The sequence below is a fragment of the Oncorhynchus gorbuscha genome, linkage group LG02 (assembly GCF_021184085.1).
Source record: "Oncorhynchus gorbuscha isolate QuinsamMale2020 ecotype Even-year linkage group LG02, OgorEven_v1.0, whole genome shotgun sequence".
Classification (NCBI taxonomy): Eukaryota; Metazoa; Chordata; class Actinopteri; order Salmoniformes; family Salmonidae; genus Oncorhynchus; species Oncorhynchus gorbuscha.
The window spans coordinates 33,828,181-33,848,799 of NC_060174.1; the positions used below are offsets into that span (position 1 = coordinate 33,828,181).

The 20,619-nt window shown below is 41.1% G+C and overlaps 1 protein-coding gene across 4 annotated transcripts in view; it reads right to left on the reverse strand.

The window, feature by feature from the left end:
• Positions 1 to 20,619, reverse strand: part of LOC124001325 (peptidyl-prolyl cis-trans isomerase FKBP8-like) — a 63,753-nt gene that overhangs the window by 3,048 nt on the left and 40,086 nt on the right. For all 4 annotated transcript variants that reach the window (XM_046308044.1, XM_046308060.1, XM_046308052.1 and 1 more), the window contains 3 exons: positions 7,049 to 7,266; positions 1,418 to 1,602; positions 1,132 to 1,209 (listed from right to left, as the gene is read on the reverse strand). In XM_046308044.1, coding sequence (XP_046164000.1) covers positions 1,132 to 1,209; positions 1,418 to 1,602; positions 7,049 to 7,266 — 481 coding nt within the window. The remainder of the gene's footprint in view (positions 1 to 1,131; positions 1,210 to 1,417; positions 1,603 to 7,048; positions 7,267 to 20,619) is intronic.

The following is a 20,619-nucleotide window of genomic DNA, read 5'->3' on the forward strand; positions in this document are numbered from 1 at the left end:
CCGGTTCCCATGCTTTTAAAATACTGGTATGGACCACTTTTGTTTCTGTTCCTTGAAAATTTGGTATTTTCTGGATTTCGGTTCTGTTCCCTGAACTGGTTCCAACCCTTGGTTATTGGTCTAACCTATAGCCCAAAATGTCTTTTCTATATAATTCTTGATTATATAGATTCAGAATCATGTTTCTGTTTTTCAATGCCTTACCCACGCACCTAAATCAGGTCTCTAAAGGGAAAGATTACTTTATTCTCCATCAAGACAAGGGTGTAATTACCAAAGCAGCAGATATTTTAGTTTTGTCTAGACAAGACTGTCTCACCATGACAGCAGTGCACACTGTAGGTCAGGCCAAGTGGGGCTGAGGCCACAGAAAAACACATTCAGAGCATGGGTTAAAAAAAACTAACAAACACACAATATTCTGAAGTCTACCCACAAAGGCAAACGTTTCTAAATGTTGTTATTCACACTTTGTATTTTGGTAGCATTGGAGTTGTTTAGCATAATGAGTTGGAACTAACTGAAGTAATAAAACATGTTAAATTAATAAAAATGTTGATTTGCTTTATCACTCAATGTGTGACATCAGGGTCTTAAATCTTTGTGGCTGAGTAGAGAGTTTAGCAGACAGCACTAGGAGCAAGACAGAACAGGTCTTCACTGGGGCTATGGAAGTAACACCACACAATGGTATCTGCAAAGTGTTAGGCTCTAATACCTTTGGTTGACTTTGCTTTTCTGAACTATATTGTGCAAATCCAACACTAAGTGCTGTAAAATACAACACAAACCCATGCCATAAGGTTGTTCATTTTTGGCATTACTTCAATATTGGCAGTATTGGGCAATAGTACATAACTCTGTAAACTTATTGTGAACTGTGAGTCACACTACTCTAGACATGGTTTAAGAACTTGTTGAGTATTGCGTGCAGTTCTACAAAATATTATGGAAATACAATCATTAATCTTTGGCCTAGTGTCATATGAGTGTGTTTGATTGGGCAATGATTTCAGGGACCTGTAGTGACATTGACCCTTTATCTGTTTGTGGGGGGTGGATTTCACTAGCAGTCTAGAGGCGAGGGAGAGGTGGAGGTGTTGAGAACCTCATTTAAATAGGCCAACTCACCTTAGTGGACGGCTCCAGTTTCAGGGCCTTCTTCAGTATCTCCATTGCCTCCTGGTACTCGCTCTTGTCTGACAGAAGCTGCAAATAGATTGCAATATATCTGAACAGCTAAATCAACAATCATCCTTCAGCTGTATACTGTACATGTTTCAGTAGTAGATGTTGAATGGCAGTACATCTTTACACCCATCTAAAATGTCTGAATATGGTTTAAGAATAGAATTCCCCTTCTACCCAGGCACCGTAGACTTGTGAAGGACAGGTAATGTTACAGTGTGTCCCTCACCTTTCCTGTCCTGAAGAGGGCTTTGACGTTTTGTGGATCAAGGGACAGAACATCCCGGCTGGTGTGTAGTGCGTCATCGTACTGCTCCAATTTGAGCTGAGCTGCTGCCAGGTTGTTCAGACACTTCACCCGGTAGTCCTGCACCTCCTCCTCCTCCCCCTCCAACAGCACATCACTACTACCATCTACGGGTGGGAGGCACAGGCCACAAAGCCTCACACCTGGGCTATTGTCATGTATATGTCCTTGGAGCCCCAGTCTTTGGGTGTTAGGGAGAATTATACACTCACAGGAACTAAAGGGAGGAGAGACTTTGGGTATTTGATGTACTGTAAGGACATCTGTGTGTTTGTTTGCCTCAGTAAAAATCCATTGTTAGCGCCATTATGGACGCGCTGACTTTGACACTCCTGTGAGTTTGGAAGTCTCTCTGTTACAGCTGAAGTGAGAGTTTTTAGTCTAAGATCTGTGAAGGATGGTTGTTAGCAGAGCTATGTTAGGATTAGACTGGGAGGAAGGAGCAGTTATTCAAGGATTTACAGTATATTATAGAGACAGTAAAGTTAATTCATCCCACTAAAATCCAGGAAGAAGTCATCATAATCCAAAGTTTGGTGCATTGCCATTGTGTATTTAAGTGTGAATGATCACGAGAGATGTAAATCAGTGTTTTGATGCAAGTTCTATTTATATATATATATACAGTGCCTTGCGAAAATATTCGGCCCCCTTGAACTTTGCGACCTTTTGCCACATTTCAGGCTTCAAACATAAAGATATAAAACTGTATTTTTTTTGTGAAGAATCAACAACAAGTGGGACACATTCATGAAGGGCAACGACATTTATTGGATATTTCAAACTTTTTTAACAAATCAAAAACTGAAAAATTGGGCGTGCAAAATTATTCAGCCCCTTTACTTTCAGTGCAGCAAACTCTCTCCAGAAGTTCAGTGAGGATCTCTGAATGATCCAATGTTGACCTAAATGACTAATGATGATAAATACAATCCACCTGTGTGTAAATCAAGTCTCCGTATAAATGCACCTGCACTGTGATAGTCTCAGAGGTCCGTTAAAAGCGCAGAGAGCATCATGAAGAACAAGGAACACACCAGGCAGGTCCGAAATACTGTTGTGAAGAAGTTTAAAGCCAGATTTTGAAACAAAAAGATTTCCCAAGCTTTAAACATCCCAATGAGCACTCTGCAAGCGATAATATTGAAATGGCAGGAGTATCAGACCACTGCAAATCTACCAAGACCTGGCCGTCCCTCTAAACTTTCAGCTCATACAAGGAGAAGACTGATCAGAGATGCAGCCAAGAGGCCCATGATCACTCTGGATGAACTGCAGAGATCTACAGCTGAGGTGGGAGACTCTGTCCATAGGACAACAATCAGTCGTATATTGCACAGATCTGGCCTTTATGGAAGAGTGGCAAGAAGAAAGCCATTTCTTAAAGATATCCATAAAAAGTGTCTTTAAAGTTTGCCACAAGCCACCTGGGGGACACACCAAACATGTGGAAGAAGGTGTTCTGGTCAGATGAAACCAAAATTGAACTTTTTGGCAACAATGCAAAACGTTATGTTTGGCGTAAAAGCAACACAGCTCATCACCCTGAACACGCCATCCCCACTGTCAAACATGGTGGTGGCAGCATCATGGTTTGGGCCTGCTTTTCTTCAGCAGGGACAGGGAAGATGGTTAAAATTGATGGGAAGATGTATGGAGCCAAATACAGGACCATTCTGGAAGAAAACCTGATGGAGTCTGCAAAGGACCTGAGACTGGGACGGAGATTTGTCTTCCAACAAGACAATGATCCAAAACATAAAGCAAAATCTACAATGGAATGGTTAAAAAATAAACATATCCAGGTGTTAGAATGGCCAAGTCATAGTCCAGACCTGAATCCAATCAATAATCTGTGGAAAGAACTGAAAACTGCTGTTCACAAATGCTCTCCATCCAACCTCACTGAGCTCGAGCTGTTTTGCAAGGAGGAATGGGAAAAGATTTCAGTCTCTCGATGTGCAAAACTGATAGAGACATACCCCAAGTGACTTACAGCTGTAATCGCAGCAAAAGGTGGCGCTACAAATTATAAGGGGGCTGAATAATTTTGCACGCCCAATTTTTCAGTTTTTGATTTGTTAAAAAAGTTTGAAATATCCAATAAATGTTGTTTCACTTCATGATTGTGTCCCACTTGTTGTTGATTCTTCACAAAAAAATACAGTTTTATATCTTTATGTTTGAAGCCTGAAATGTGGCAAAAGGTCGCAAAGTTCAAGGGGGCCGAATACTTTCGCACGGCACTGTATTTGTTCTACTTCTACACATACAGGGGGGAGAGAAACTTATATCTGTTGGGATATTCAGTGATAATTCTAATGCAGATATTCAATGATGGAGTTTTTTTCACCATGTATTACATTTCTCAGTATTCTGTTGCATTACCACATTTGATAACTTCAAGCATTGTCATGAATCTTGTCCTGGAGGCAGAATGAGTGGTTTCAGCTAGATGGGCCAGCTGCAGAGTCGAAATTGGCTTTATTGTAAAAATGTATGAAAACATAAATGTGCTTTTTTGGTCTTAATTTAAGGTTAGGGTTATCAGTGTGGTTAGGGTTATCAGTGTGGTTAGGGTTATCAGTGTGGTTAAGGTTAGGGTTCAATTTAAAATGTGATTTTATGACTTTGGTCATTTGCTGGCGCAGCCACAATCTGCAGAGCTGCCTCCAGAACAAGATTCAGGACAAAAAATGCTAACCTGCTAAATTCACAGTCTTTTTTCATTGAATATATTCATTTCTTGTTAAGTGCTGAGTAAAATGTAACCATTGGCCTATCATCATTGATACATTTAGATGCAGCCCACACTCTTCTCCTCACTGACTAATTTCTGTCGAATGTCTCTCTTGGGTCCACCCTGCCTTTCCAGCAATGAACATTATTAAGGACCTTGAATTAACATGAACGTTTATTAGGTTTGATTAAGAATCAACAATAACATTTCTCATGACAGTGAACTCTGCTGGATATGCTCCTCATTATGATAGCATGATTAGTTCTGAGATGGATGACCAGTAATCCATGAAGAGACTATCAGGCAATTGGCTGCTGGAAATGTGGACACTGTATTTTTCTGAAGTGTGCTAGTTAACTAAAAGCTGTGTGCGTGCGCAGGGCGCAGGGCGTCGGGCGACCCGAAAATCTGAGGGGACACAAAGTATGTGAGGATGGCTGGGGGTGGGACGGAAGTTGCAGAATTTATCATTTTTCAAACACCTGAAATAGCTTTTACCTGCAATCTAGAAGCATAATCATTATGGTTAATTATATACTAAAATGTGTATGTTTAAAAATATATATATATGCTTCTCTGCATCTGTAAAAAATGTGATTCTTATTCAGTACATTTAGCAATTGTTTGCTTTTCTAAAGTCTACCAACCTTGCCAGCAGGCATGCCAGCTAAGATAGTTAAACAAGCTAGCTACTCTAACTTGATTGATATCCTGAAATGTATTTTTGGTAGCTAGTTATGAGGTTGAGGGATTGGAAACATACAGTGCCTTGCGAAAGTATTCAGCCCCCTTGAACTTTGCGACCCTTTGCCACATTTCAGGCTTCAAACATAAAGATATAAAACTGTATTTTTTGTGAAGAAACAACAACAAGTGGGACACAATCATGAAGTGGAACGACATTTATTGGATATTTCTAACTTTTTTAACAAACCAAAAACTGAAAAATTGGGCGTGCAAAATTATTCAGCCGCTTTACTTTCAGTGCAGCAAACTCTCTCCAGAAGTTCAGTGAGGATCTCTGAATGATCCAATGTTGACCTAAATGACTAATGATGATAAATACAATCCACCTGTGTGTAATCAAGTCTCCGTATAAATGCACCTGCACTGTGATAGTCTCAGAGGTCCGTTAAAAGCGCAGAGAGCATCATGAAGAACAAGGAACACACCAGGCAGGTCCGAGATACTGTTGTGAAGAAGTTTAAAGCCGGATTTGGATACAAAAAGATTTCCCAAGCTTTAAACATCCCAAGGAGCACTGTGCAAGCGATAATATTGAAATGGAAGGAGTATCAGACCACTGCAAATCTACCAAGACCTGGCCGTCCCTCTAAACTTTCAGCGCATACAAGGAGAAGACTGATCAGAGATGCAGCCAAGAGGCCCATGATCACTCTGGATGAACTGCAGAGATCTACAGCTGAGGTGGGAGACTCTGTCCATAGGACAACAATCAGTCGTATATTGCACAAATCTGGCCTTTATGGAAGAGTGGCAAGAAGAAAGCCATTTCTTAAAGATATCCATAAAAAGTGTCTTTAAAGTTTGCCACAAGCCACCTGGGAGACACACCAAACATGTGGAAGAAGGTGCTCTGGTCAGATGAAACCAAAATTGAACTTTTTGGCAACAATGCAAAACGTTATGTTTGGCGTAAAAGCAACACAGCTCATCACCCTGAACACACCATCCCCACTGTCAAACATGGTGGTGGCAGCATCATGGTTTGGGCCTGCTTTTCTTCAGCAGGGACAGGGAAGATGGTTAAAATTGATGGGAAGATGGATGGAGCCAAATACAGGACCATTCTGGAAGAAAACCTGATGGAGTCTGCAAAAGACCTGAGACTGGGACGGAGATTTGTCTTCCAACAAGACAATGATCCAAAACATAAAGCAAAATCTACAATGGAATGGTTAAAAAATAAACATATCCGGGTGTTAGAATGGCCAAGTCAAAGTCCAGACCTGAATCCAATCGAGAATCTGTTGAAAGAAGTGAAAACTGCTGTTCACAAATGCTCTCCATCCAACCTCACTGAGCTCGAGCTGTTTTGCAAGGAGGAATGGAAAAAACTTCAGTCTCTCGATGTGCAAAACTGATAGAGACATACCCCAAGCGACTTACAGCTGTAATCGCAGCAAAAGGTGGCGCTATAAAGTATTAACTTAAGGGGGCTGAATAATTTTGCACGCCCAATTTTTCAGTTTTTGATTTGTTAAAAAAGTTTGAAATATCCAATAAATGTCGTTCCACTTCATGATTGTGTCCCACTTGTTGTTGATTTTTCACAAAAAATACAGTTTTATATCTTTATGTTTGAAGCCTGAAATGTGGCAAAAGGTCGCAAAGTTCAAGGGGGCCGAATACTTTCGCAAGGCACTGTATCTCGGCTAGCTAAAGCCAACTTCATAAAATTGCTACAGATGTAGGAACTTCATCTGATCACCCTGTTGCAGGAAAACCTTCCTGCAATGCATGACATATTTACTTTGTGTAGTGTTTATGAGGTTTAAAAAGTCTTCTGAAGTTTGTAATTTCCTATTTGAAATGACATTTGATTTTCCCTTACGAAAAATGTATCAAACCCTACAAAAATGTCCATTCATTATAATCCATATAATAATTCACATTTCATATTCCCACAGGATTATTTTCTTGATTTAGCAAACTGGCTCAAATTAAGATCCTACATCTGTAGATGGCTAGTAGTATTACAGAAAAAAGTGTATTTATTTATTAACAAATCTGAGGGGGCACGTGCCCCTGTGCGTGAGTAGCATGACACACGTGTTGAAAGAAAGGATTACCTCTAGTTTGTGTAGTAAGGACATCAAGAGCCATCCAGTAGGCCCTGGCAGCCATGCTGTACTCCTCCCTCTGGAAGTGGAAGTTCCCACGCTCTCGTTTCTGGTTTCCGATGCGCATACGGTCCGAAATGGGGAGAATCAGAGGGTCGGGCTTCTCTCTGATGTCCAGGAGCTGCAGCTGGTAGAGTAAGGGGGCCCAGGCTGGAATATCTGTCTCCCTGCCAAAAACAAATACACACACATACACAAACCTTTAATCACACCCAGACCGGAGCAATAGGGATGGATAGCCTAAATATCTGCATCAACATCTCACTTTGATTGTGTGTAAATATGCTGGGTCAGTGCATATCATATCACTCATGTTGTTGACATCACCAGGATGGTTGTCTGAAGTCATTACCCATGTGCCAGTCATTTTCCAATACCACAACTAAGTTTTAAGTTGTTTCGGTTACATCTTGTTTGATTGGACAACCAATATCTACTATCTGATCGACAGGGAACTGGCATTGTGATCTAAGCTAGATAAATAGGGGCGGCAAGGTAGCCTAGTGGTTAGAGTGTTGGACTAGTAACCGGGGGTGGCAGGGTAGCCTAGTGGTTAGAGCGTTGGACTAGTAACCGGAAGGTTGCAAGTTCAAACCCCCTATCTGACAAGGTACAAATCTGTCCTTCTGCCCCTGAACAGGCAGTTAACCCACTGTTCCTAGGCTGTCATTGAAAATAAGAATTTGTTCTTAACTGACTTGCCTGGTTAAATAAAGGTAAAATAAAAAATACAAATAGCTAGGTAGAGCACCAGTCGAAAGTTTTTCTTTATTTTTACTATTTTACTATTCTACATTGTAGAATAATAGTAACCAAAAAAAGTGTTAAACAAATCCAAATATATTTTAGATTGTTCAAAGTAGCCACCCTTTGCCTTGATGACAGCTTTGCATAATCTTGGCATGCTTGGCATTCTCTCAACCAGCTTCACCTGGAATGCTTTTCCAACAGTCTTGAAGTTCCCACTTGTTGGCTGCTTTTCCTTCACTCTGCGGTCCAACTCATCCCAAGACATCTCAATTGGTTTGAGGTAGGGTGATTGTGGAGGCCAGGTCATCTGATGCCACACTCCATCACTCTTTGTCTTGGTCAAATAGCCCTTACACAGCCTGGAGGTGTGTTGGGTCATTATCCTGTTGAAAAACAAATGATGGTCCCACTAAGCGCAAACCAGATGGGATGGTGTAACGCTGCAGAATGCTATGGTGGCCATGCTGGTTCCGTGTGCCTTTATTTCTAAATAAATCATAGACAGTTTAATCAGCAAAGCACCCCCACACCATCACACTTCCTTGGTGTCCTTTAGTAGTGGTTTCTTTGCAGCAATCGACCATGAAGGCCTAATTCACGCAGTCTTCTCTGATCAGTTGATGTTGAGATGTGTTTGTTACTTGAACTCTGTGAAGCATTTATTTGGGCTTCAATTTCTGGGGCTGGTAACTGTAATGAACTTATCCTCTGCAGCAGAGGTAACCCTGGAATGAGTAGGTGTATCCAAACTTTTGATTGGTACTGTGTGTGTGTGTGTGTGTGTGTGTGTGTGTGTGTGTGTGTGTGTGTGTGTGTGTGTGTGTGTGTGTGTGTGTGTGTGTGTGTGTGTGTGTGTGTGTGTGTGTGTGTGTGTGTGTGTGTGTGTGTGTGTGTGTGTGTGTGTGTGTGTGTGTGTGTGTATATATATATACACACACAAAGTTTACATACACCTTAGCCGAATACATTTAAACTCAGTTTCACAATTCCTGACATTTAATCCAAGTAAAAATGCCTCATATTGGGTCCGTTAGGATAACCCCTTTATTTTAAGAATGTGAAAAATGTCAGAATAATAGTAGAGAGAATGATTTATTTGAGCTGTCATTTCTTTCATCACATTCCCAGTGGGTCAGAAGTTTACATACACTCAATTAGTATTTGGTAGCATTGCATTTAAATTGTTTGACTTGGGTCAAACATTTCGGGTAGCCTTCCACAAGCTTCCAACAATAAGTTGGGTGACTTTTGGCCCATTCTTCCTGACAGAGCTGGTGTAACTGAGTCAGGCTTGTAGGCCTCCTTGCTCGCACACACTTTTTCAGTTCTGCCCACAAATGTTCTATAGGTTTGAGGTCAGAGCTTTATGATGGCCACACTAATACCTTGACTTTGTTGTCCTTAAGCTATTTTGCCACAACTTTGGAAGTATGCTTGGTGTCTTTGCCCATTTGGAAGACCCATTTGCGACCAAGCTTTAACTTCCTGACTGATGTCTTGAGATGTTGATAATTTTCCTGCCTCATGATGCCATCTATTTTGTGAAGTGGACCAGTCCCTCCTGCAACAAAGCACCCACCCAGCATGATGCTGCACCGCCGTGCTTCCCGGTTGGGATGGTGTTCTTTGGCTTGCAAGTGTTCCCCTTTTTCCACCAAAAATAACGATGGAGATTGTGGCCAAACAGTTCTATTTTTGTTTCATCAGACCAGAGGACATTTCTCCAAAAAGTACGATCTTTGTCCCCATGTGCAGTTGCAAACCGTAGTCTGGCTTTTTATGGCGGTTTTGGAGCAGTGGCTTCTTCCTTGCTGAGCAGCCTTTCAGGTTATGTCGATATAGGACACGTTTTACTGTGGATATAGTTACTTTTGTATCCGTTCCCTCCAGCATCTTCACAAGGTCCTTTGCTGTTGTTCTGGGATTGATTTGCACTTTTCACACCAAAGTGCGTTCATCTCTAGGAGACATAACGCGTCTCCTTCCTGAGCAGTATGACGGCTGCATAGTCCCATGGTGTTAATACCTGCATACTATTGTTTGTACAGATGAACATGGTACCTTCAGGCATTTGGAAATAGCTCCCAAGGATGAACCAGACTTGTGGAGGTCTACAATTTGTTTTCTGAGGTCTTTTGATTTCTTTTGATTTTCCCATGATGTCAAGTAAAGAGGCACTGAGATTGAAGGTAGGCCTTGAAATACATCCACAGGTACACCTCCAATTGACTCAAATGATGACAATTGGCTTATCAGAAGCTTCTAAAGCCATGATGTAATTTTCTGGAATTTTCAAAGCTGTTTAAAGGCACAGTCAACTTAGTGTATGTAAACTTCTGACCCACTGAAATTGTGATACAGTGAATTATAAGTTAAATAATCTGTCTGTAAACAATTGTTGGAAAAATGTATTGTGTCATGCACAAAGTAGATGTCCTAACCGACTTGCCAAAATGAAAGTTTTTTAACAAGACATTTTTGGAGTGGTTGAAAAGCGAGTTTTAATGACTCCAACCTAAGTGTATGTAAACTTCCGACAACTGTATGTATATGTATATGTGTATGGTGTGTATATGTATATATATATACACACACAAGTATGTGGACACCTCTTCAAATAAGTTCATTCGGCTATTTCAGCAACACCTTTTACTTACAGGTGTATACAATCGAGCACACAACCATGCAATCTCCATAGACAAACATTGACAGTTGAATGGCTTTACTGAAGAGCTCAGTGACTTTCAACGTGGCACCGTCATAGGATGCCACCTTTCCAACAAGTCAGTTCGTACATTTCTGCCCTGCTAGAGCTGCCCTGGTCAACTGTAAGTGCTGTTATTGTGAAGTGGAAATGTCTAGGAGCAACAACGGCTCAGCCACGAAGTGGTAGGCCACACAAGCTCACAGAATAGGACCGCCAAGTGGTGAAGCATGTAGCGCGTAAAAGTCGTCTGTCTTCGGTTGCAACACTCACTACCGAGTTCCAAACTGCCTCTGGAAGCAATTTCAGCACAACAACAGTTCGTCGGAGCTTCAGCATATGGGTTTCCATGGCAGAACAGCCGCACACAAGCCTAAGTTCACCATGCACAATGACAAGGGTCGGCTGGAGTGGTGTAAAGCTCAACGCCATTGGACTCTGGAGCAGTGGAAACGCGTTCTCTGGAGTCATGACTCTCTTTCCTTGGTGAGGATCATAGGCGCCAGATCAGCTTGGCACAGGGCTGACAGATAGCCAGACTCCCCCCTCTCTCCCACGAGGGAGGAAGTGGGGAGTTGGGACGGTTTTATGACTTAATGCCGGTCGTAAACTTTCTCTCTCTTGCCCTGCAGTATTAAAAAGTAAAAAAATCCCTTTGTTACACAAGAGACTTCGCCGCCAACACTTAAACAACGGTCACTGGACAATATATTTCAACATCCAAATTTTGGGAATGATGAGGGATGGAATATGGAAAATGAATGTCTATTTTGTGATGTAAAAATTATCAGCAAGACTATAACGGAAATACTGTAACTGGGGAAGGAAACACATTCTAGCCGTAAAGTTTCCACCCAATAGGATGATAATGCAATATGAAGAACGATGAAACTATGTTTGAAAAGATAGAAACTTGAGTTTAGTCTTCTAATAAGATAATGGTTTTTCATGTCTGTTGCACACTAAATAAGGAGGTCAGAGTTAGTTTCCACATGATGGAACAGCCCTCCAAGGCCAGAGTGCTTTAAAGGACTCTGAGAATTGAAATACAGTCCAGAGAATGTGAGGATGTGGTCCACACATTGAAATGGTTAGAAACTACAAGACCAGAAAATGGTAAGACCCTCTGAAACTCTCGATGAGTGAAGAATTTGAAGACTAGACCAAACACTCAGTCTGCAGCTGGGTATGTAAAGTAGTCTAGAGCAATTGACCAAAAAGATGGGAGGAAAGAACAGATTCCTCTCACCACCGTGTGGTACACCTGAAGTATCCATTCTAAGAACATTCCAAGACAAAGAGGCCTACTAAGAAGGTCATTGTGACCTTAGGTGGACAACCAGAGACTTACATCAAACCCCTTCCCATAAAACCATCAAGTTCAACAGAGAGACGACAAAGACATCTATGCGTAAATATATACATTGCATTTCTTTTCCAAATGAGCGGCCGTTCATGTGCAAAGTATTCATATTACGGCGAGCATAGTCATACATACATTTGGAAACAACACCATTCTTTTTGTCTCTCCCACTCTTTATCTTTCCCCACCCCCTTTCCATCGTGTAACAAGCCGTCATATCGTGTCAGTCCACTAGGGACTTTTATCTCATGTAAGTGTGTATGGTATTCTGTGTTATTATTTAGTTAGTTAATAAATAAATGATTAAATCAATTTGTGAAATACTGAATGTTCAAAAGGGCTAGGGTTCTTGCGGATCCAGGGACATTGTGACATTCAGAATGAGACTGGTGAGGTAATAATTAATAATTGTCTGTTATTGATGTAAGAGATATTTATGAATATTTAGATTTTAAGTCGGAAGATAGTAACTCGGTAAAGAACTTCTGCTGTGGTGCCCCAAATTCCTAATGAGTTAATTGTTACTACATGATTCCATATGTGTTATTTAATAGTTTTGATGTATTCACTATTATTCTACAATGTACAAAATAGTAAAAATAAAGAAAACCCCTTGAAGGAGTTGGTGTGTCCAAACTTTTGACTGGTACTGTATATATATATTCCTGTCGGTTCACACTTGACAGCTGTTCTATCCCAAGGCAGTGTTATTACTGTGAATTAAAGTTTAATATCTAAGTCACCACAAGCCCTAGGATTTGTGAACTTGGGAGGGTATTCCAATCCCTCCAAACTGGCAAGAAATGTAATCTGGTCCACCTGTGAGTTACACCTGTAAATTACTGATGCCTTCAGTTTACGCAAGAGTCACTCAGAAGGAAAGTTAAATTGGTTCTGCAGTTGATACCTGTGACCCTATAGCACACAATGGAGCATGCATGACATTGGCTCACTTAATTGATTACATTTAGCAGAAGGAGCAGTAGGTTGACTTGAATTCGGGAGTTGGGAGGAGAGATCCACAATTCCCACACCATATGTCAACATCTAGATGGTACAGTGCACACCCCTTTCTTAATTATAGTGAAAGTGGTAAACCCTGTCTTATTATCATCCCTCATTCAATATAGAGGCATAATTGGAAGGTGCAATTCTGATTTCTAGGGTCTTAAGTATGTCAAGGTCATATGCCAAAATAAAGTTGTAAAACTCAATTCACTTTAAAAGGAGAAAGAAACAAGCCAATCGGATCATGTCATAAATTCAGTTCTAGAAAGTAGAGATTTTAAATTAAATCTGATACTGGTAGTTGTATTGCAAGGTGATAGCACTGTGGCGTGTCAGATCATGAATTATTCAAATTGGTTGTGTCAATAACACAATGTGTCTGTTTAACATAATTAGTAAAGCACCAGTCTTTGGGCGCGTTCCTCTGCCCAGGCATTGCTGACGCATGCCAGATCTTACAATGCGTGGATAGGTATTTTAAGTTTCAGCTAACCACATCATTATGTTATAGCAATCATCAGTTGATGACACAGTCGATGACGTGGCACGCAACCATTGTTGATGCATGCAATGTCTGAGCGGGGGAGCACGATCACTGTGCCTGTGTCATCAGGTGGAATTGGGTTACCATTTCACCTCTTCTCCCAAGGGACTACATCCAGTGTTACATGATGCAGGAGCATGTAGCAGATGAGCTATGGCCTTGGAAACATGAGATGTATCCCTTGGGACTGGAGGAAGTAGGGGCATTCAAAGATGTTTATCAGTTTAGGCTTTGGATGAGTAGACAAAAGAGGAAATAACCTTAGAAGTCAGACTCCACCATTAGTGATGGTGACTTGCTCGTAGAACAGGAATGGGCAACTCCAGTCCTCGGTGGCCGGAGTGGTGTTACTCTTTTTCCCCATCCCTAGCCAACACAGCTGATTTAAACTAATTGCATTCTAAACTACAGATAATGATTAGTTGATTATTGGAGTCAGATGTGTTAGCTGGGGCTGGGGGCAAAAGTGTGAGACCAATCAGGTCCCCTAGGACTGGAGGTACCCATCCCTGTAGTGGAATATTCATATTTAGCATATGTAGATGTTCAGGTAACTGCCAAAATAAAGGAAACACCGGAGTAAATGAGGGATACAAAGTATGTTAAAAGCAGGTGCGGTTCCTGAGTTAATTAAGTGATTAACATCCCATCATGCTTAGGGTCATGTACAAAAATGCTCAATGGGAGACATGTCTGGTGAGTATGCAGGCTGTGGAAGAACTGTGACATTTTCAGCTTCCAGGAATTGTGTACAGATCCTTGGGGCCGTGCATTAGCATGCTGAAACATGAGGTGATGGCAACAGAATGGCAAAAGAATGGCACGGCAATGGGCCTTAGGATCTCGTATCTCTGTGCATTCAAATTGCCATCAATAAAATGCAATTGTGTTCATTGTCCATAGCTTATGCCTGCCAATACCATAACCCCACCGCCACCTTGGGGCTCTCTGTTCACAACGTTGACATCAGCAAACTGCTTGTCCACACAATGCCATACATGTTGTGAGGCCTGTTTGACATAAATTCTCTAAAATGACATTGGAAGAGGCTTATGGTAGAGAAAATAACATTAAATTATCTGACATCCGCTCTGGTGGACATTCCTGCAGTCAACATGCCAATTGCATGCTCCATCAAAATATTTGACATCTGTGGCTTCGTGTTGTGTGACAAAATGGCACATTTTTAGTGGCCTTTTATTGTCCCCAGCACAAGGTGAACCTGTGTAATGATCATGCTGTTTGATCAGCTTCTTGATATGCCACACTTGTCAGGTGGATGGATTATCTTGGCAATGGAGAAATGCTCACTGACAGGGTTGTAAACATTTATGCACACAATTTGAGAGAAATAACATGTGTGTGTATGGAACATTTCTGGGCTCTTTTACTTCCGCTCATGAAACATGGGACCAGCACTTAGCTGTTGTGTTTATATTTTTGTTCAGTATTGTAACTTAGTAAATAGGCTACTTTTCCTTAAATTGACAATTCTGTGAACTGTCTTGTGCAAGTTTTAAATTGACATAATACTTCTTAGCAAAGGTATCGGCTGGAGATGACGTGCAGGGATTTTTAGGTATGCATAATAGTAAGTCAATTTATCTAACTGGTTAGCTACTACTGTTAGCTAGCCATATAGCCACAAAGAACAGTTAGCTAGCTACCCACAAAGAATTGACAACTAACTTGGATAACATTGGTTTTAGGTCATTTTTGCCTATTACACAAAATACCAGTCAGACTGAACATCTGTACTAAAACCAAATTAAAGTAGACCTTCTGTAGATATAAAAAACACTGATGCAATATGAAAAAAATGGGTGGAGGAGATTAATCCAACAAAAGGTTCTCAAATTGGGTTTAAGGGTGAATTGTTTGTGCATTCGGAAAGTATTCAGACCCTTGACCTTTCCACATTTTGTTACGTTACAGCCTTACTCGAACATTGATTAAATTGTTTTTTCCCCCTCATTAATCAACACAATATATGCCATAATGACAAAGCAAAAACAGGTTTAGACATTTTGCTAATGTTTTTATTTTCTAATTTCACTGAAATTACATTTACACAAGTATTCCGAGACTTTTTAATCAGTACTTTATTGAAGCAGCTTTGGCACCAATTGCAGCCTCAAGTCTTCTTGGGTATGATGCTACAAGCTTGAAACACCTGTATTTGGGGAGTTTCTCCCATTCTTCTCTGCAGATAGGGGATCTGCTCTGTCAGGTTGGATGGGGAGCGTCACTGCACAGCTATTTTCAGGCCTCTCCAGAGATGTTCAAGTCCGGGTTCTGTCTGGGCCACTAAAGGACATTCAGAAACTTGTCCTGAAGCCACTCCTGTGTTGTCTTGGCTGTGTGCGTAGGGTTGTTGTCCTATTGGAAGGTGAACCTTTGCCCCAGTCTGAAGTCCTGAGCACTCTGGAGCAGGTTTTCATTAAGGATCTCTTTGTATTTTTCTCTGTTCATCTTTTCCCTCGATGCTGACTAGTCTCCAAGTCCATGCTACTGAAAAACATCCCCGCAGCATGAGGCTGCCAACAATATGCTTCACCGTAGGGATGGTGCCCAGTTTCCCCCAGACATGATGCTTGGCATTCAGGCCAAAGAGTTAACTCTTGGTTTCATCAGACCAAAGAATCTTGGTCTGAGTCCTTTAGGTGCCTTTTGCCCAACTCCAAGTGGGCTGTAATGTGCTTTTTACTGAGGAGTGGCTTCCATAAAGGGTTGATTGATGGAGTGCTGCAGAGACGGTTGTCCTTCTGGATTATTCTCCCATCTCCACAGAGGAACTCTGATGCGCTGTCATTGACCATCAGTTTCTTGGTCATCTCTTACCAATGCCCTTCTCTCCCGATTGCTCAGTTTGGCCGGGCGGTCAGCTATGGGAGGAGTATTGGGAGTTCCAAACTTCTTCCATTTAAGAATGATGGAGACCACTGTGTTCTTGGGGACATTCAATGCTGTAGAAATGTTTTGATACCCTTCCCCAGATCTGTGTATCAACACAATCCTGTCTCGGAGCTCTACAGACAATTCCTTCGACCTCATGTTTTGTTTTTTCCTCTAACATGCACTGTCAACAGTGGAACATTACATAGACAGGTGTGCCTTTCCAAATAATCTCCAATCAATAGTATTTACCACAGGTGGACTCCAAGTTGTAGAAACATCTCAATGATCAATGGAAACAGGATGCACCTGAGCTCAATGTTGAGTCTCATAGGAAAGGGTCTGAATACTTATGTACATTTTCCAAAAACCTGTTTTCGCTTTGTCATTATGGAGTATTGTGTGTAGATTGATAAGGGAAAAAATACATTTTCGAATAAAGCTGTACTGTACCAAAATGTGGAAAAATGAAAGAGGTCTGAATATTTCCGAATGCACTGTATATTATGTATAACCCATCTAAATGCGTGAGATCGCCAAGTGCACAGGTAACATCTTGGATATTACCCCTGCATATTGAAACAGGCAGTATGTGGTGAAACGGAAGAGGAAAGACTAACTATTGTGACCTCAAAGAAATTGAGTATTAAACTAATTTGATCATCTATTTCCCTTTTTACTATGATATACGCTAGCTCTTATTACAGAAAGCTCACCAGATATACCCTGGCATTGTGGCTGAGCGATGAAAAGAAACTGAAATTGTTCTGTCCATTGTGTATTTCCATTTGTGGAATATTTCGATAAAGCCTGGAATAAAATAAAGGGCTATCTATAATTAATTATAAAAATTTGCTTCTGACAAATGACACTAATGAATACTCATGGAGAAAAAGGTATTGATTCACATGCAGAGTGCGGCAGATGTTAATTTAAGCCTTCGGAAGCAGGAATCGTGGTCGCAGGCAATGCTAAAAAAAACAACCATACAAACAGAAAGAACTGAACTAAATAGGGAGCTGATGAGACCAGCTGAGAAACGAACACAGGTGAAATCAATGAACAAAAATGAAAGACGGGGCTACGTTCAAGAACACAAAGAATAAAAACACAAGGTTGACAAAGAAAAGCAGAACCTTACAGGCACGTGTGTACAGTCGTGGTTGAGAATGACAAATATTAATTTCCACAAAGTTTGCTGCTTCATTGTCTTTATATATTTTTGTCAGATGTAACAGGAATACTGAAGTATAATTATAAGCATTTCATAAGTGTCAAGAGCTTTTGACAATTACATGAAGTTGATGCAGAGTCAATATTTGCAGTGTTGACCCTTCTTTTTCAAGACCTCTGCAATCTGCCCTGTCATTCTACAGTAGCTGCTGTCAATGAACTTTTGGGCCACGTCCTGACTGATGGCAGCCCATTCTTGCATAATCAATGCTTGGAGTTTGTCAGAATTTGTGGGTTTTTGTTTGTCCACCCGCCTCTTGAGGATTGACCACAAGTTCTCAATGGGATTAAGGTCTGGGGAGTTTCCTGGCCATGGACCCAAAATATTGATGTTTTGTTTTCCGAGCCACTTACTTATCACTTTGCCTTATGGCAAGGTACTCCATCATGCTGGAAAAGGCATTGTTCGTCACCAAACTGTTCCTGGATGGTTGGTAGAAGTTGCTCTCGGATGATGTGTTTGTACCATTCTTTATTCATGGCTGTGTTCTTAGGCAAAATTTTGAGTGAGCCCACTCCCTTGGCTGAGAAGCAACCCCACACATGAATGGTCTCAGTACGCTTTACTGTTGGCATGACACAGGACTGATGGTAGCACTCACCTTGTCTTCTCCAGACAAGCTTTTTTCCGGATTCCCCAAACAATCGGAAAGGGGATTCATCAGAGAAAATGACTTTACCCCAGTCCTCAGCAGTCCAATCACTGTACCTTTTGCAGAATATCAGTCTGTCCCTGATTGTTTTCATGGAGAGAAGTGGCTTCTTTGTTGCCCTTGACACCAGGCCATCCTCCAAAAGTATTCGCCTCATTGTGTGTGCAGATGCACTCACACCCGCCTGCTGCCATTCCTGAGCAAGCCCTGTACTGGTGGTGCCCCAATCCCGCAGCTGAATCAACTTTAGGAGATGGTCCTGGAGCTTGCTGGACTTTCTTGGGCACCTTGAAGCCTTCTTCACAACAATTGAACCCCTCTCCTTAAAGTTCTTGAGCATCCGATAAATGGTTGATTTCAGTACAATCTTATTGGCAGCAATATCCTTGCCTGTGAAGCCCTTTTTGTGCAAAGCAATGATGACGGCACGTGTTTCCTTGCAGGTAACCATGACTGACAGAGGAAGAACAATGATTCCAAGCACCGCCCTCCTTTTGAAGCTTCCAGTCTCTTATTCAAACTCAATCAGCATATGATGGTGATCCAGCCTTGTCCTCGTTAACAGTCACACCTGTGTTAACGAGAGAATCACTGACTTGTCAGCTGGTCCTTTTGTGGCAGGGCTGAAATGCAGTTAATGTTTTTGGGGGATTCAGTTCATTTGCATAGAGGGACTTTGCAATTCATCTGATCACTCTTCATAACATTCTTGTCAGGACCCAGTTACGAACCCGGGTCTCCGGAGTGAGAAACAGTCACTTAACCAACTGAGCCACGAATAGTCTGCAGAACCCAGAAGATGAGGCAGACACAGCAGTACTTGAGACGGTGTATTTAATGAAGAAAAAAGTGAAGTTCTTCAGGAAAACATGTAACTCCACAACCTCAAAAGGAATCCTACAAGAACAAAGGTAATCCTCCAAGACAAAAAAGGTAAATCCACAAGGTGGAAGGTAAAGCACAAAAAGCCTCAAAAGATACTCAAAAAACAAACAAACAAGAACAAAAAAAACAGAATTCCACAAGAGAGTCCACCGGGATCAACAAGAGTTCTCAGAGTACTAGGGCTGGGTGCTAACATACAAACACAGAGCAAAGAACAGAGGAAAACAAAGGGTTTAAATACAATCAGGGGAAACGAGGCACAGGTGCAAATAATAATGGGGATCAAGGGAAAACAAAAAGGTCAAAAGGCACAATGGGGGCATCTAGTGACCAAAAACCGGAACAATTCTGGAGTATATGCTAATTGCCATCATACAAACTGAGGCAGCAGACTTTGTGAAAATTAATATTTGTGTCATTCTCAACTTTTGGCCGCAACTGTATATAGGCCTGTCTCCCACATGAATCTTCTTTGTGCCAGACTGGGTTCAAATGCCTTCATTTTATTTTTTCTGAATTTAAATGATTGTTTGGATAAGCTTATTTACAATTTATTTGCACTGCAGAGAACACAGGAAAAATAATTATCTTAATTATCACAGTAAATTATTGTAATGTTTGTTTGTCAATTAATCCCATCAGGGATGGGTTGCCAATTGGTGATTTGACACAAAAATAAAATGGAATTCATTGTAGCTTACCAGATGAATGAATGACAATGTTACGATTCACATCGTTATGAAGTAAAACCTTTGCTTTGTATCTTGTTTCGTCTCTATAGCCAGGACAATGGCAAGAAGGAAGGTTCAGTGGATGGGTAAGTCAATTGGGCTAGCTAGCTGGCCACAAAGAATTGTTAGCTCACTACCAACGAAGAATTGACATTTACTGTACCTTGCATAACATTAGTTTTAGGTCAATTTTTCCTGTTTAACTAGTTAGCTGGCTGGCTAGATTACAACGATTCACATACCGTATATCTAGCTGATACTTTTTAAATAAAATGTTTGCTTGTGTATATCTTGTTTTGTCTATTGTTGCCATTGTCCAGGCTGGAAGAAGGTTCAGTGAACGGAGAGATGCAGCACGAGGTAATACAGTAAGGGAGAGTGAGTGCTTCTCAAATGTAGTGTTTTATGCATTCTCCACACTCGTCCTCACAAGGACATACTCAAGAGAATGTCCATGGAGAATATACTTGGAGCAAGAGTGTGGCGCACGGTTGTATGCATATTTAGAAACACACATTGCATGTCCTCTTTGGAGCTTACTACAGAGGAAGTATCCTTTCATGTATTGCCATGAATCTGTCCATCACCTTCCTGTACAAGTCCTCACTGGCATTATAATGATTTATTTATGTGATAAACCAATGGAAATGTGAATAGTTTATTAATTTATATAACAGCCCAACAACTGATGTCATTGCATTTCACCTTCATGAGTGACAATTATTATTTGTTTTCTCATTCTGGTCACACATTC